The sequence below is a fragment of the Genypterus blacodes genome, unplaced genomic scaffold (assembly GCF_046128005.1).
Source record: "Genypterus blacodes isolate CSIRO-AG114 ecotype Tasmania unplaced genomic scaffold, CSIRO-AGI_Gbla_v1 ptg000442l_1, whole genome shotgun sequence".
Taxonomy (NCBI): domain Eukaryota; kingdom Metazoa; phylum Chordata; class Actinopteri; order Ophidiiformes; family Ophidiidae; genus Genypterus; species Genypterus blacodes.
Window position 1 is genome coordinate 35,001 of NW_027467212.1, and position 17,500 is coordinate 52,500.

General features: G+C 48.9%; 3 protein-coding genes across 5 annotated transcripts in view; 1 reads left to right on the forward strand and 2 right to left on the reverse strand.

The window, feature by feature from the left end:
- trim101 (tripartite motif containing 101) overlaps window positions 1-110 on the reverse strand; it is an 8,229-nt gene extending 8,119 nt beyond the window's left edge. The window contains exon 1 of the mRNA XM_076139699.1: window positions 1-110. This exon is cut by the window's left edge and continues 804 nt beyond it. The gene's annotated coding sequence lies outside the window, so the exon portion shown is untranslated.
- Window positions 111-187: 77 nt separating this feature from the next.
- LOC142990003 (dnaJ homolog subfamily C member 5-like) lies at window positions 188-10,079 on the reverse strand. 2 transcript variants are annotated; one of them, XM_076139703.1, is made up of 5 exons: window positions 9,882-10,079; window positions 3,329-3,490; window positions 2,676-2,889; window positions 2,359-2,530; window positions 188-2,219 (listed from the first exon to the last, which is right to left on the reverse strand). In XM_076139703.1, the coding sequence occupies exons 2-5, from the start codon at window positions 3,433-3,435 to the stop codon at window positions 2,122-2,124; spliced, it is 591 nt and encodes a 196-aa protein (XP_075995818.1). In that variant the 5' UTR covers window positions 3,436-3,490; window positions 9,882-10,079; the 3' UTR covers window positions 188-2,121. The 2 variants fall into 2 exon arrangements, with proteins under 2 accessions (XP_075995818.1, XP_075995819.1); XM_076139704.1 differs by lacking the exon at window positions 9,882-10,079 and adding an exon at window positions 6,481-6,761.
- A 4,461-nt stretch (window positions 10,080-14,540) lies between these two features.
- The window catches only part of LOC142990004 (proteasomal ubiquitin receptor ADRM1-like), a 3,103-nt gene continuing 143 nt past the window's right edge, over window positions 14,541-17,500 (forward strand). Inside the window, exons 1-10 of one of the 2 annotated variants that reach the window (XM_076139705.1) lie at window positions 14,541-14,648; window positions 15,366-15,585; window positions 15,684-15,800; window positions 15,895-16,105; window positions 16,186-16,267; window positions 16,384-16,520; window positions 16,638-16,802; window positions 16,882-17,039; window positions 17,115-17,217; window positions 17,321-17,500. The exon at window positions 17,321-17,500 is cut by the window's right edge and continues 143 nt beyond it. In XM_076139705.1, the coding sequence (XP_075995820.1) occupies window positions 15,376-15,585; window positions 15,684-15,800; window positions 15,895-16,105; window positions 16,186-16,267; window positions 16,384-16,520; window positions 16,638-16,802; window positions 16,882-17,039; window positions 17,115-17,217; window positions 17,321-17,409 (1,272 nt within the window). In that variant the 5' untranslated portion in view covers window positions 14,541-14,648; window positions 15,366-15,375 and the 3' untranslated portion in view covers window positions 17,410-17,500. The remainder of the gene's footprint in view (window positions 14,649-15,365; window positions 15,586-15,683; window positions 15,801-15,894; window positions 16,106-16,185; window positions 16,268-16,383; window positions 16,521-16,637; window positions 16,803-16,881; window positions 17,040-17,114; window positions 17,218-17,320) is intronic. The other variant, XM_076139707.1, reaches the window with a different exon arrangement.

The following is a 17,500-nucleotide window of genomic DNA, read 5'->3' on the forward strand; positions in this document are numbered from 1 at the left end:
AAGCTGGTGTTGTGTGTGAATGTGACCTTTATCTGTGAAGCTCTGCTGCTTTCTATCAGCCCGGTCCAGAGGGGAGCCACCTGCAGCTCTGTGCCGCTCTGCAGCTCCATCTCCTCCAGCTTTAAGGAGCTTCCTGCACCTGACAGTGTGGGATTGTGAATCAAACGAGGTCACAAGGTTCCAAGACTCAGAAGCATTAGAAACATTTATTTTACAACATTACATCATAGTTCACTCATCCACACGTCTGCATGTGAGACGCACACATGATGGATCCATGCTGAACACTAAACCTCTACGTCTCTACACTTTGAGCCGCTGCCCGTTTACACAGCAGAGCCGCCATTTTGTCACATGGGGTCAAAATGGCTCACACCTAAAGTTCTATACATCCCCTTTACATACCAGCTAGTCATCAATGGGTTAATAAAAAGATCAGAGAAATAAAATAAATACAAGAATGTGTCCATGTTCTTATTATGATGCTCTGGTTGTTCTCTTCCCGCTGACTGATCTCTTGTTTGTGTCGTCTTCAGGCAGGACGCTGTTGCATGATTTGGTCAACAGGAAGTTTGTGACAAAGAATTTCATAGGCATCTTATTGGTCAGCGATGGTGTGACATGACAAACACAAACAGATTAGATGACAGGATCAGATCCCCACTCAGTGAGCACGGAGAGGCTGCGGGCTACACACACACACACACACACACACACACACACACACACACACACACACACACACACACACACACACACACACACACACACACACACACACACACACACACACACACACACACACACACACACACACACACAGAGAGAGAGAGAGGCCGTCAGCTCGACCTCTGCTGACCTGGGGGCCATGGTTACTGGCAGCATCGCTCCAAAGGGCCTGAACCCGTTTGGACTGGATTTGTACATTTGGAGTTTATTCTCTTACATCGTCACAAACGGCATGTTATCATATTGTTTCTGTCAACTTCTTAAAAAGAAATACAGCAATTTAAATGAAAAAAACAATCAGACTTAGGACCAATTCTACTAATAATCAGTTCTCTACAGACACGTCCTCTAATGTAGCTGTAATGTAGCTGTAATGTAGCTGTAATGTAGCTCTGCACTGGTTCCAACTAAAGGAGCTATTTGGACACTAAGGGGGGTGGGGGGGGTCAGGGCAAGGGTCAGGTGGGGGTTTGAATGGGGGGGGGGGGCAGCGGGGAGGCGACTGCTGCAATTCCAACTCTTGCCAGCAGTTGGGCAAGAGATTTCAAAAAGGTTGGAGACTTTTCAAAACAAAAGCATGAAAAGTCTCTGAAGGTTTCAGAGCCTGGAGCTCAAACCTCCACCAGGTCTCTGTGAGGCAGAAGGCTTTGATCACACATAAACTCATTTAGCTTCTTCTGTCTTGGTGGAGGTTTGAGCTGCTGCGGGTCTCTCGGTTTCCAGGGGAACCGTTTTGGTGGTGAAGGCTTCCCTTCAGTTCTTATTGCACTTCCTCATGATATGTGTAAGGAGCAGGAAGTCAGGACTCTGGAGCACTTCCTGTGTCAGGTGGGACAGGAACACTGCGGGGGTTTGATTGTTGTCAGCTCAGTTGCTATGGGGAGACTTCAACCTACAAACCTAAAGTAAGACTTTGGACATGAACATCCTCACTTCATCCACAGCATAAATAAGAAAAACAAAGAAAAGCAAATCTACAGACAAGAGAAGAAAAGAAACGAAACGTTAAATCTAAACATTCAGTTTACAACACAGGGACAAGTTTCCTTCCTCACACAACCCAGGAAAAACAACTAACTAACATGGGCTCAATCAGTGTGTGTGTGTGTGTGTGTGTGTCAGGGAGACAAAATCCGTCATGTGTGGAAGAGGCGGAGCTCCGAATGTGAAATGAGCAGAAGAGGAGGAGTGTGACTCCTCTTTCATGACATACGTCTACAGATTTAACTCCTCTACCTCCTCTTCCTCCATTTGACATTTAGAGGGAGAGATTTGCTCAAACTTTCTCTTAACTGGTAGGAAGGTGAACTGGGAACAGGTTTGAGACGGAGTGTGTGTGTGTGTGTGTGTGTGTGTGTGTGTGTGTGTGTGTGTGTGTGTGTGTGTGTGCGCTCAGTAAGCGTCGGTCTTGTAGCTGAGGTGAGCGTCGGCGGTGAGCTGGGTGGTTTCTGTGGCGGAGGACGGCTGCACCATGATGGGCTCACCGCCATCTGTGGAGACACACACACACACTCATTAGAAACATGTGGAAACCAAACACACACAGAAACACGTGTGTGCGTCCTTGATACCAGAGAGAACACACACTGGCTGTGAGCGAAGACACTCCACATGCGGACACGGACTCACCTCTCTCCTCTGCAGTCATCTGGGCCTCCAGGTCCTCGGGGGACACGTAGAACTCGGGCTCCTGGTCCATGGGCGGCCGAGGTTTACACTTACCACAGCAGCAGTTACAGCAGCAGCACAGGCAACAGCAGAAGTAACAGCCGGTGGACAAGCAGCAGAAGACGAACAGCGCCTGAGAGAGGAGAGAGAGAAGACGAGACTCACTCAGCAAGAGGAGAAGATCTTCAGATCCGTCTCCACAGCTCCTCTCTTCACTTATTGATGACTGATGCTGATAGTAAACAGCAGCCTAAGCGTGGTGAGAACAGGCATCCTACCTTTGCCCACCAGCTGGACAGAACAAAGTAGGTGTTGACGTTCTCCTCTCCAAACTGCTCGGCCACGTAGAGCCCCAGAGAGCCGTATTTGTCATAGATGTTCTTCTTGGTGGCGTCGGACAGGATGGAGTGAGCGTTGTTGATCTCCTTGAACTTCTCCGATGCGTCTGGGTTGTCTGGGTTCTTGTCTGGGTGGAACTTGAGTGCCAGTTTCCTGTAGTGAGAGGGAGAGAGGGCGGTCAGAGTCCTCATCCACGTCCTGTGATTGGGTCAAGACCTCAGGCCTTAAGAGGATTCAACCAAAGACTAACTAAACAGGAAGTGAAAAAAGGAGAACTCTCTACATGTTCAGTGAAGAAGAGGGCAGCAAGTTGAGTCTTAACTTTGAGGCAGCAGTGTGTGTGTGTGTGTGTGTGTGTGTGTGTGTGTGTGTGTGTGTGTGTGTGTTTACTGAAGGACAGAAGAGCTTCATCAATGAGACATCAATCTAGGAGGTAAAATGACAGAGCTCAGGTCTATGGCTCCCTCTAGTGGTTCACAAGGTATTACACTCAAACTGACTCCATGCTCTAGTGACAGACTCCTGCTTGCCTTTCAGTGTCTGTCTGTCTGTCTGTCTGTGTGTGTGTGTGCGTGTGCGTGTGGTTGTCTACCTGTAACATTTCTTGATGTCCTCTGGTGTGGCGTTCTTGTCGAGTCCCAGCACAATGTAGAGCGACTCTCCTGACGTGGAGAGGCTCCTCTGCCTCTGCTGGTCCATGGCGTTTAGCTCTTCCTCTTCCTCACTCACTCACTTGTTCTCACTCGCTCAGCCTCTATCATGGAAAGAGGAAGTAGGAAAAACCAAAACACACCATGAGCAGCTGAGACTGAAGCAGACTAAATGGTTCAGGTCATCAGGTGATCAGGTCATCTAATGAAGCATCAGGTCACATGTTGATGCTGGTTTGTTGTCGTCACAGAGATGAAGCTCATCCATGACACTTTGTTACTTTGTCAGTTGTGGTGACATCAACGTTGTAGCTTTGGGAGTCTGGGTGACATCAGTGTTGTAACCATGGTAGCGTGGGTGACATCACTGTTGTTTACTTTAGAGGCTTTACAGTCCGACACTGAATGATCCTGGGGTCAGGGTCCAAACCCTGCAGGGGCCCAGGCAGCTCCAGAACCAGCAGAACCTCACCAGTTACATTCCATGAACTGAGCTGAACCCCTGCTGGGACTCAGCTGACCGCTCCACAGACAGACGTGTGAGGGTCAGCGGCCTGAGACGCCACGCTAAGCCCCTCCCCCTCCCTCCCTCAGCCACCCAGACAGACAGATTTAACTTCACCACAGGAGGTAAAGCCGCACGTGGTCTTTACGCTGAGCCTGAGCGGCCTGAGCCTGAGCGGCCTGAGGAGCGATTATCACACTGGTACTGTACTACATCAGTAACTGAGCCCAGAGAGGAGAAGCAGGCGGAGCAGATGGCTGCCGTCATCTCGGCAACCCTGAAACTCCTCCTCCTGAGCCCCGCCCACTACTGTACCTCAGATTAACACACACACACATGAAACACAGATTCAAGCCCCACCTGATGGGGATTAACCAATAGGAGCGACGGCTGTACGACTGGGATTGGGATTATCAAAGTGATGCAAGCATGCGTGTGAGCATGTGTGTGAGTAGGGAGTAAGGGAGGCAGTGGCTCAGTGGGTAGAGCTTCCGCTTGGGAACCGGAGGGTTGCTGGTTCGAGCCCCTGCCGAGGTGCCCCTGAGCAAGGCACTGAACCCTCAATTGCTCCCCCCTCTGCGTAGGGTGGTAATGTAATGTAAGTCGCTTTGGATAAAAGCGTCTGCCAAATGCTCGTAATGTAATGTAATGTAATGTGAGTGTGTGTGTGTGTGTGTACGTGTGTGTGTGAGACCATGACCAGGCAGCCAATCACCATTCACCTCCATTCACACGAGCAAACAGGCTGGAAAGAATTAACACACTACACAAAGACGTGACCGCATATGGTCTGTGTGCGTGTGTGTGTGTCTGTGTGTGTGTGTGTGCCAAGTCTCTGCTGTCAATAAGCACAAGCAGACCTCCACACGTTCATGGAGGCTTTCTTCTTTCTGTTTGTTCTCTCAGAAAACCGTTTGAGTTTCCTCTTTATATTTTGATTAATCACATCCTGTAAGCAACAAAGTGACCCGAAATAACAGACTGTGTGTGTGTGTGTGTGAGTGTGTGAGTGTGTGTTCTGTCACACCCATGAATTGGCCAACAAGTGAGTTTTTGTTGCGACATGTTGTGGTTAAATGAGGAGCAGATAAGAGGATGAAGGAGCCGTTTGGTCCTGAGGAGATGATTGAGCCTTAAAGCATCCAGAGTGATGGAATGAGGCAGAAAGAGAAACAGCTGTCACAGCCTCAAGAAAGAGGACAAACATCAAGACTCCACCTGTAAACAGCTCAACCTGCTCCATGCTTCCAGCTCAGCAGGAGTCCAGCTGTGCTGCTCGGCTTCAGGAAGAAGAAGACAAACAAACCTCCACCTTCATCTCCTCCACACAGCCCTGTCTCTAACACGCACACACTCTTCATCTCCTCCACACAGCCCTGTCTCTAACACGCACACACTCTTCATCTCCTCCACACAGCCCTGTCTCTAACACGCACACACTCTTCATCTCCTCCACACAGCCCTGTCTCTAACACGCACACACTCTTCATCTCCTCCACACAGCCCCGTCTCTCATCTCTCTCCCTCCATGTTTCTGATCTTCAACCAGCAGGGTTCCTCTTGAATGAATCGATCCACACTGCTGTCAGAGGCGGAGCAGATGAAGATGAAGATGAGGGTCACTTCTGATGCGTCAAACATGTTGTAGACCCACTTGGGAAGACAAACCAGCAGTATTCTGTAAAACGCCTCGTCAGCTCTTCTCCTGAGCAGGAAGCTAGAACGAGAGTCAACACTCTCAGGAGAAGCCTCAGTTTCACCCCGGGACAGAAATTCGGAATGAAATGGAGTTTGGCAGCGTGAAGACACAGTTAGGACGGCTCTCATGACAGGAAGGACCTGAGGGAGGACGCAGCAAGGACACCTATGTGTTTACATTAAGTATACTAAGTATACATTAACTGACACTGCAGCATCTGGGTCACATGAGAGGAATACCTACAACTAAGAAGAGACGTGTAGAATAAGATGGATACGCAATAAAGTGAACAGAGCTACAAACCCTTCACCCTGTGTGCATGTGTGTGTGTGTGTGTGTGTGGCGTATCTGTGGCGTTCCCCTCACAGCTGCATGATGTTTGTTCTGTTCTCTTCCTGTGAGAGTCTCAATGAACGCAGGCTGCTGAGTCCAAACTAAAGCAGCTTCAGACAAACAAACACCACTCTGCTCCCTCAGATACTTACTCAGTATCCACACACACACACACACACACACACACACACACACACACACACACACACACACACAAACACACACACACACACACACACACAGACACAGACACAGACACAGACACAGACACACACACACAGACACAGACGCATCAATAAAAACAGACAGGAAGTCACTCAGCGATTGTGAGTCAACAGTGTGAACGAGCAGGTTTCCCTTTCAGTGACATCAGGTTACACACACACACACACACACACGCGTGCAGCCTTGGCTCATATGTGCAATGTGAGCTGCCTCAGTACACACAGCTGTGTCTCACTGAGCTCAGTCTGCATAGAAACCTCAGAGTCTGTGACCATCAGCTGACAGCAGAGTCAAGCAGGGGTCAAGGGTCAAGCAGCACACATGAAGCTCACCTGCACCGAGGAGGACAGAACTCTGCCCGACTGTGACGGACAGGTGGATACCTCTCCAGTGAGTCTCCCGCTCTCATTGGTTCTCACGTCTTTGGTGATGATGTCGTCATGAGCACACACACACACTCCTCATATATCATAGAGCATCATATATCACCATCTTCTCATGTTGGCTCACGTCACTGCAGCCCAGGAGGAGCAGGAGGACGTGGGCTTCAGTCCCTCATCGCCACGAGTCGGGTTCAACGACAAATTGGGTTCAAACAAATCTTTCATCTGTCATTTTGAAGAGGATGAAGAGTTTCTGCTCCTGAAACACTTGGAGTTATTTTAAGGACGCTGCAGCCAATTAACAGAGTTGCTGTGGAAATTCACACATCAGCTTCTCTCCGCTCTATTTCCAGGTCTGCAATCTGACACCAGATGTTTCATGAGAAGACGTGCAGAAACAAACTCCTCAGACAAACTGGAAGATGTATTCAGACGCAGACAAACGCTTTACTAAACAGTCCGCTTGTTGTTCCCCGTCACTATGGTGAAAAATGACGGGGGTGTGGGAAAGAGAGCTGCAGAGGAACAGAGCAGCAGGGAGAACAGAGCTGCAGAGGAACAGAGCAGCAGGGAGAACAGAGCTGCAGGGAGAACAGAGCTGCAGAGGAACAGAGCAGCAGGGAGAACAGAGCAGCAGGGAGAACAGAGCTGCAGAGGAACAGAGCAGCAGGGAGAGAGGAGGGGTCACACAGGAGGAGATGGCGAGAGGAACAGAGAGTCTAGAGCAGAAGCCACAGGAAAGAGGAATCTGACAGGCCCATGTGACGTGTGATCACAGGACTGACGGCGTGCTGTCACTCATGACCCCAGGCCACCGGCGGCCACTTCACCTCAAAAACAAACAGCTCTCGTGTGTGTCTTTGACCTTCAGGCTTCTCTGCACACGAGGAACACAAGGTCACACATTCCAAAGGGCCGGGCTTCACCTGACCCCTGCACCGGGACGTTCTGCACTCTGTGGGTTTGGGACTCGTCAGGCCACACCCCCATCAGTGATGTCACTCTACTGATCAAAGGTACCTGCTGTAAAGCCTCGGAGGCTCGTGAGGCTCAGCTGACAGTGGGCTGTTTGCTTCCACCACCAAAATACGCAGGAGGAGTGTAAAGGATTCCAGAGAGCAGATGAAGACGCCAGGTAGCTGAAGTTAGACTGATAAGGCCACCCAGCATGTGAGCGTGTCTGAGTGAGATAACGCAGCTCCTAGAGTCTGCTGAGGCACGCCGGGTCCCAGACACGCAGGACAACAACGCAGCAGCCTCAAGATAAAATAGCAGAGACAAAAACAATGTGGAGGAATCAGGAATGTGCTGTGATCCTCCTACATGGAGGTCTGAAGCAGGCAGCATGTCTTCTCCTTACATCCAGGCCACCTTAGATCTTCTACCTTAGACCTTCTACCTGTCCCAGTGCCCCTGCAGCCTCCCTCCCCTCCTCCTCTTCCTCTCCTGGCTCACAGGATGACAGAGGTGCAGCTTTATTTGCTGTGCCCGGCTTTGACGTGACTCAGTGGTGACTAATCAAGCAAGCAAGTGCTCGTACCAATGACGTCGTTCTCCAGTCACGCCTCCCTTCCTCCCAGCAGCTCCTTACTTCCTGGAGATCCACTGCACTTTGGGGAAATAAGATGATTTGATTCTGATGGATTTGAACAGAGCCGGCCTGTGTGTAAGTGACTCAGTGTCTTCATCTGTACAGCCCAGGTGAGTAAAGAGAGCACTGGGTGATGACTCAGCTGTTCTGCTCTCATTGCAGAGTTCCTGGTGATGAAGCTGCTGTGCCGGCCCGGGGCTGAGGCCCAGGGGAGAGCATGAGGTCTGAACCCGCCGCACGCTCAGGCAAGACGGGGACGGGCAAGAACACAAGACTGAGGCAACAACACAACACAAGTCCAGATCCTTTTGAGTTCTGAGCAGAGTTACTAGACTAAACACACAACAATGCATGAGAACACAAAGCTGCCCGTCTGCTGGTGAGGTTACAGCCACACACACTCTTCCTCCACTGTTGTATGACGTCAGCGCTTTCAACAAGCACTCAAAAGGATGAGCGAGCATCTTGAGCTCTGTCCGCTCTGGAGCGTGCTCTACTAAAGCTCTGTCTGCTCTGGAGCGTGCTCTACTAAAGCTCTGTCTGCTCTGGAGCGTGCTCTACTAAAGCTCTGTTTCTATGGGACACAACTGTACACAAACCTGGGGTCACAGCATTACATAACTTCTCTCATTACACATTTACTCACACACATATTTCCCATTAGAATACAGAGGCCAACCAGGAACCACAACTAAACTAAAAACAAAGCAGAGGAATATGGATAAGAGGAGAAAATGGATTTGGAGAAAGGAAAACGATTGATTTGTGCTCAAAGACAGAAGTGTAGTGACGACATCATGACCTCAGCTGGAGAACTGGGCTGCTGAGGACGGTTAATGATCACACAGAGGAGCTGAACACTGGGCGACTTAGTAACATTATGTTCATAAACACACACACACACACACACACGTTGCCTGTTGTTCCTCTCTACTTCAGACCTTTGAATTCATTAAAGGAAATGAGGCCAATTTAACAGATTGTTTCCACCGACAGACCACAACAGAGATCATAGATCAGGTTTGTGTTAGCTTCAGTCTAAACATGAAAACTGACACAATGATGACACGTCTTTCTATTTCACACAGCTACACACAAACAGGCTCAGTTATGGAGTCCATTTAAACATATGGTGTGTTTATGTGTGTATATAAACGGTTCTGATCAAAGAAATAAAACCTGAAGACTCTGATCTGTCAATCGATCCGGACGTCTCTCTCTCTCTCTCTCTCTCTCTCCTCAGCTGGACCTTTAGGAGGTCCTCTATTTGATTGACCTTCTTAAACAACACTTTGTATTCTGACGCTCTGACGTCAAACTGGACGCAGCGATTTGGAAGTCACGATCGAAATGAAAGTCAGTCCGGTACCCAGAGAGGTCGCACCCGTCTCAGCTGGGATCGAGACCGAGTCTGTCCACCGGATCAGAGTCGCACTGACCCCCCTCTGCTCCGCTACAGACCGCGAATGAACTCCGGGTCTCCGCACAGCCCCACCGCCTCATTCAGCCCCGCTCCTATTCGGAATGCTCCGTCTCACCCACTGCACCGGATCCAGCCTGTGCTAGCTCTCACCCCGGCACCAGAGCGGAGCGGGCTCGGGAAACAACCCGCCGTTAAAGCGGATAATCTCCAGGCATCAAAGGGACACAGCATCCATGTTTGTTAGCCTAGCCATTAGCACGCTAACTAATCCAGGGACGCTAAAGCTAACTAATGCCAGCCCGCGGACTAACTCGGGCGGCCTGTTGCGGTTCTTACCCTCGGACTCTGGTTGTCTGCGTCGGTCGCCGGGTTCCAGCTGAAGCGTGACTCGTTTATAACGATGCGCTCATCTCGTTACACCATTCAGAGCGCCGGTAGTGAAGCCACGGAGCTAACGGCTACAATACCGGGACTGCGCGAGCCGAGCGAGCTGTCAGTCCGAGTAGAGCGCGAGCGAGCGGATACAAGCCCCGCCCATCTGCTCCCCCTCAGCGCGCGCATGATGACAGCTGGCACGCTCAGGACGTAAAGACGAAAATAACGCGACGCAAACAAACGCATCCATTAATCATTACGCAATCAATAAACAGTAAAAGAATGGATGTATATACAGTTTATATTTGTAAAGAATGTTTAAAGAACACAGTAGTTTAGATTGATGACATTATATTTTAAATGTTGTATGGTTTGGATCTTCATCATTGCCGTGATTGCTTCCTAACACAGACGTTTCTTTGGCACTCATCTAGTTCCACATTCTTCAGCCTACGGACACCATTCAAACTAATATTCGGGACATTATTGTTATGACTGTTGGTGTTCATATCTTTTTTTATTTTTTGAAATATTAAGCTTCTCATTAAAACCAATTCAAATGTCTTTAAATGTCCTTCAGGCACTTGAGGTCCTTGTAACTTCTTACTTTCAGGCAGAAACCATTCATTCATTCTCAGGCCTTTAGGCTTTCCTCCACCCATTCAGCGTTTTCAAATATTTCACAGGTTCTAAGACTTAAGTACATACTAGTATAAGTTTTTTAATTTTAAAGCTGTTCCAGCCTTCCCTGTGTGTGTATTGTGTCCTGTTAGAGTGGAAGCGAGTTGAAGCCGATTGGCTGAGAGCTCTGCACTCTAAATTCAGATGCTGGAAATGTCTACTTCAAATAGAGAGAAGGAAAGAATGACGGAATGAGAACGAAAACGACATGCGGCGGTGTCTCCAGACTCAAACTGAGGGGACCGATACAAGACGGACCAGGACAGAGAGAACAGTGCTTTACTCATCCACTGTGAAGACATGAGGTATGACACGCTGCAAGAAAACAACTGAGCTTCAGACTGTTGGAGTTATTGTGAAATCAAAATGGGAGAAAGTGAAAGATAAACGGTCTGTAGATGATGACAGGACATGTCAATGCTAAGGATCAGCTGAGCGGCTCTAAACTGTCAGCTACTTGGATGAAACTCATTTTGACACCTCAGTACACAATCAAGTGTTGCCATTTCAATGCTCATTAAAGATCAAGTGCACAGTTAACTTCTTTGACCAGAGCCCCGTTAGCCTGCACGTCTCCAGGTGAAGTCCAGACAGGTTACAGCTGTGTCAGGCTCAGCTAGCAGAGCTACCCGGCATCATACGCTGCATCCTGTCTGGAGAAACCCCTGGACTCGGCCTGTTTCCACCTCCCACGGCGAGGACGAGGGGTTGGGTTTCTGGGAGGCACCCAACTCTACCGCTCTTTTTATTTTAAACTAAAGGATTAAACAAGGGCTAGGTTAGCTGCTAGTCTGGTTTATGCTACATCAGATTCCATTTTCTTCTATTTTGTCATTTCAACACCTGACCCTCAAGCGACGAGCAATTTTTATTTCCTTAAAATTAGTCAAGTGTAATTGTCAAGTTGTCAATTGTCAAAGAAGTCAAGTACAAAACAAATGAGGTTCCATTTCAGTAGGCATGGACCCAAAGCATCATTGTGTGGTTGCAGTTTGACAGCAGCCACTCATTCATCATTCAGATCATACATGAACACAAAGCAAACATGCAGGCGGCCTTCATGAAGTGAGAGCTCACGGGCTCTAGCGTATGGCAGTGTGGTGGCAGTCACAGTGTTAGAAGATTCACTCAGAAGAGCAGACACTTGGTAAACTATGAAAGGTTTGGTTCAGTGCATCATAAAGCGTCTCCTCCTAGCGAGAGCTCACAGGCTCTCGCTTATGGGAAACAGCATTTAAACTTTGAAAGAGTGACGGCTCAGACGGCCTTCATGTAGTGAGAGCTCACGGGCTCTGGTGTATGGAAATGCAGTGGCAGTGTGTTAGAAGATGCACTCAGAAAAGCACACGCTTATGATTCACTTTGGTTCAGTGCCTCATAAAGCGTCTCCTCGTAGTGAGAGCTCACGGGCTCTCGCCTAGGAGGAACAGCATTGAATGTTTGAAAGAGCGAAGGCTCAGTCCAGCTCAAAGAGCATGCTGGAGGTTCTGTTGCTGAGCTGGATCCAGCCGCACTGGATCCTCCCATCCTGCCGCTGACGTCTGCATAGAATGTGTGTGAAGTGCTCGTCTTCCTAGTGCCATGCTTCTTCTCCTAGTATGTGGCTCTTGGATCCAACATGCATATGTTCTCCCACAAGCCTTTGTTTTGTTTAAGATTTGACGTTTTCTTGAGCTGAAACTTCAATATTTGGGAATCCAAACTCCTGAATCCTCATGCTGAGTTGATCAGTGCTCCTTTTACTATACTTGGTAATCATATACCAGCGCTCAGGTGAGGTGGATCAATATCCTTTGCATTTATACTTTTACTGTTTGAACCGATCTCGCAATAGCAATTCTTTTATCCTTACAACATTTTATTGCAGATTTTTATCCTTAGACTTTATTCTTAAACATACAATTCCCCCCCAAGATAAAGATAACACATCAGTCATGACCAAAGTCTAACTGTGTGTAGAGTTCCCAACTGAAATTCCAGTACCGTTTAAAAGGTACCAGACCCGATGTTTTCGATTCTACAGCGGCCTGTCTGACACAATCCACCTTCAGGTGATGGAGAATCGTTATTTCTGAGTAGGACTCAACAAATTGTCAGTTCCAGGTCAACAGCCACACTGTTTGAATTACAGCAGTGAGCGTGCCACTGGTTCTCAGGCGGTAAGGCAACCACTTCTCACACTCTTTTAGAGGGAGGTTGAGGTCAGAGTCCCAGACCCTGGCTGTGCACAGTCTTCACCTTACCCCCTGAGTTCAAGGTGTCCTCTCACGAGTTATCCTCAGCCGACAAGGACTAAATACCGCCATTAAACCACAAAACTGCAGACAGAGAAGTCAGATGCCTTCTATCAGAGGATAAATGGGGTTTTTGCCATGACAGAAAACAGTATGAAATGTTTGAAAGAGTAGAGGCTCAGAAGGCCTTGGTAAAGTGAGAGCTCACGGGCTCTCACAGAAGAGGAGTATAAGTGATAGAAGTATTCACTTTGTCCAGAGGAAGGTTTGTCCCATGTACAAGTACAAAACAAATGAAGTTTCATTTCAGTGAGTAGACCAGTGAGTAGGATCCAAAGCACCATTCTGTCAGTGCAGTTTGACAGCAGCATGCTCAGCAGCAGCCACGCCTGCATTCAGATCATACATGAACACAACGCAAACATGCAGCACTGAATGTTAGAGAGTTGAGGCTCAGGTGGCCTTTGCAAAGTGAGAGCTCATGGACTCGTGTGTATGAGAAACAGCATTAAATGTTTGAAAGCATGAAGGCACACGGGCCTCAGTGAAGTGAGAGCTCATGGGCTCTCGTGTATGAGAGACAGGATTAAATATTTCAAAGAGTGACGGCTCAGACATCCGTAGAAACATCGTATAGCAAACAGTATTGAGTGTTTTGTAGTGTACTTCAGACACCACAGCACTCTGCAATGACAAAACATGAGCCAGGGACTGCATAAGGTCCCTCCACACACTCTGCTCCAAACAACGTCTCTCTCAGCTACGTGTACACACACACACACAAATGACATCACAATAAACCAAGCCAGCAAAATAAAATCTACACAGTGAAATAAACATTTACATAGAGTGCAAACAAAGACATGACCGAAGTGTTTTTCCTTTGATGAGCATACCTGTAATGATGAAACATGAGACAGCATAAGGTCCCTACAAACCCTCTCCTCAAAACACAGAGGGATACATGGAATAAAAAATGTAAAACAAAAACAATATGACCCCTTCACATGTGTGCACACATGAAAAAAACAAACCATACACATCAAATTCATCACACACAGTTCCCCCAGAAGAACTTCATTACCCACAATACAGCAAAAAGAGAAAACAGTCATGACCAAAGAGGTGTGTGTGTTTATTTTCTATTTTCATGAAAATAGAAAATAAAACGTATATCAAATATGAGCCTTTTGTTAGTGTTGATACCAACTCAAAGCTTGAAGATTGCCCCAACATAGTAACTGGGCATTAAATATCACTGTAACCATGGCAACTTAGTCACAGTGCTGGGGATCAAAGTTGGTTTACAAAAACACATCATCACAGTGTGAGAGAGAGAGTGAAGCTCACGGGCTCTGGTGTATGGAAAACAGCATTGAAAATACGACGGATAACAGTTCGATACACAGCAGAGTGTGAGCGTGTGGAAGTGTGAAACATCCAGCAAGAAACATCTGAAGTCCGGCAAACAAACCAAATAAGCAGCAGCCGCGTTTGGTTCCTACCTGCTGCTGTCATCCAGCTGTGTGCGGGAGGAAGGCAGAGATCCAGGTGAACTTTATACAGCCGGGTTAAACCATGACTGATTGAGGGCAGGGGGACGTTTCTACTTGTGAGGAGGTTTTGTTTATATATGGGCGCAGGGTTTATGTTTGTGTGTGTGAATGTTCAGAGCTTGGTTCAGTCCATTCACGTAGATCTCCGCCCAGGATGTGGGTTTTATTGTGAAGGGCTGGGGCCGGAAATAGTGTCAATGTTGCTGCTAGCCGAAAACAAGAAGGAAAACTTCAGAACTCTGATCAGACAACTTCAGGTATTTAAGCTTCATGTTGTTCATAATAAACGCGTAACTTGGAGTAAGCGACTGAATGACGCGTGTGTCGTCTCGGTGTTCTGTTTGATCCCTCACCGACTCGAGCATCTTTATCAACGTTTGGTCTTTTGTGGCTCGTCGGTTAAGCGAAGTCATGGGCTAGTGTTAGCATGTTAGCATGACACAGCCAGAAGCGCAGAGCTCGACCCGCTACTTTGTTAGCCTATCCCCGTGTGTAGCACTACCGATCCGCTTTGAGCGCTTTAAAACAGTCACCGTGACACAAAAACAACAACGTCAGTGTTTCTCTAATAACTCAAAAGTGTCAAATGCCGAAGCTCGTTCTCTTTTAAACCTTTATCTGCAGCTGTAACGATGCTAACTCGGCTAACGGGGGCTTGACCGCCGAGGACACTTTTCATCCATATAAGTGTAAATTCTTTCAAAGTAGGCCGATGATAAGTTGCTTAAAATAGATAAAGTCACGTAGCAATCATTTGGAATTAGTTTTCTTCTATTTTCTGTTGTTAATGTAGAGTAGTAGTACGAGTAAAGTAGATCTAAAGTAGCGTAGTGTTGTTAGAGGCTGGCGGTGACGTAGCAGAATGAGGTAAACGGGCGAGAGTTGGAAATGAATGAGATTCTTGAAGATGCTTCATATTGTCCGACATGTTCCTAGTCTCCCAGTCACGTGTCTGTCCTCTCGTTGTCCCCCAGACCAGTCACGATGTCGTCAGGCGCCCTCTTCCCCAGCTTGGTGAGCGGCTCCAGGGGGAGCTCCAGTAAGTACCTGGTGGAGTTCAGAGCGGGTAAGATGACCCTGAAGGGAAACACGGTGACCCCTGACAAACGCAAGGGCAGCGTGTACGTCCAGCAGTCCGACGACTCCCTGATCCACTTCTGCTGGAAGGACAGAACCAGCGGGAACGTGGACGACGTGAGTGAAGAACGACTAACTGTAACTACTGTGGTGTCTCCTGGTGTGTATCATGTGATCCCTTTCTTCCTCCTCATGTTGTGTGTTCCCTGTCCCAGGATCTGATCATCTTCCCTGATGACTGTGAGTTTAAGCGTGTGTCCCAGTGCACCACCGGCAGGGTCTATGTGCTGAAGTTCAAGGCCGGATCCAAGAGACTGTTCTTCTGGATGCAGGTGAGAGGAAGATGAGGGGTGAAGATGAGCTGGAGATGTTTGGAGATCTGTGGGTGGAGATGAGGAACACATTGCGTTTGCTTCCATCCATCAGGAGCCAAAGACGGAGAAAGATGAGGAGCACTGTCGTAAGGTCAACGAGTACCTGAACAACCCTCCCATCCCTGGAGCCCCAGGCAGCGGCGGAGGTAGCGGTCATGAGCTCTCAGCCCTCGGGGGAGAGGGAGGCCTGCAGAACCTGCTGGGGAACATGAGCCACAACCAGCTGATGCAGCTGATCGGGCCTACAGGACTGGGTGGACTTGGTGAGCAGCTCTCCATGTGTCCTTTCCTTCTCTTTGTCTCGTCCACTGTTCACTGTGAATTTAATCTCTGTTTGTGTAAGGAGGTCTGGGAGCTCTAGCAGGACCAGGACTTGCCAATCTGCTGGGCAGTGGAGGACCAGCAACCAGCAGCTCCTCTTCCAGGTGAGTCTGAACCCCCGACACAGAGCAGCACCACAGAGTGATCTGGACCAGAGCAGAGGTAGAGCTGCATGTGTCCTAACACCTTGGCTCCTCTCTTACGTCTCCTCCTTGTCTAGCTCTCGTAGCCAATCGGCAGCAGCCACGCCTTCTTCAGGAGCAGCTCCTAGACTGAGCTCCTCCCAGGCTCCCACGACTCCGGTGACCCCTGCGGCCTCTGCTGTCTCTCCTACAGGCGTCGCTCCCTCCACACCAGGTACACACACACACACACACACACACACACACACACACACACACACACACACACACACACACACACACACACACACACACAGAATCCCCTTTAAGCGTGTGTGGTTCTGGTCCACAGCTGCAGCCCAGACCCCCCTGGTCCCAGCCTCTGTAGGAAGCCCCTCCTCCCACCAGCCCATCCAGCTTAGTGACCTCCAGAGCATCCTGGCCACCATGAACGTCCCAGCTTCTTCTTCTTCTTCTTCCTCTGCTGCTGCTGCTGCTGCTGCACAGGGACCAGCAGGTGAGACCACAAACAGAGAGGACAAAGACTGCACTTTGTCCCCCAGTATGACTAACAGGACCCCCCTCCTGCTCTGTAGTGGACCTGGCCACTGTGTGCACCCCAGAGATGATGGCCCCCATCCTCACCAACGCTGAGGTCCAGCAGAGGCTTCTGCCCTTCCTGCCCAGCGGAGAGAGCTTACTGCAGAGTGCAGACGAGATCCAGAACACACTCACCTCACCACAGTTCCAGCAGGCGAGAGGACACACACACACAAATGTACATGCACACACACACACGCACAGATGCTGACTGTGTCTCCCCCTACAGGCCATGAGTATGTTCAGCAGTGCCTTGGCCTCCGGTCAGCTCGGCCCCCTCATGAGTCAGTTCGGTCTGCCAGCAGAGGCTGTGGACGCCGCCAACAGAGGAGGTGACACACACACACACACAACCTGCTGGTCAACCCTTATGATGATGATGTCATTCTGTACCATGGTCCTGTCAGCCCTTAACCCTCTCCTCTTTGTCCTCAGACGTGGAGGCGTTTGCTCGAGCCATGCAGGGCAGCAAAGGAGACGCCAAAGACAAGAAGGACGACGAGGAGGACATGAGTCTGGATTAGAGTCCAGCTGCATAGCCTCAGAGCTTCTTCCTCTCACCTTCCTCTTCCTCGCTGTCATCTTTCACACTCAGGACAAACGGCAGAGCGTTTC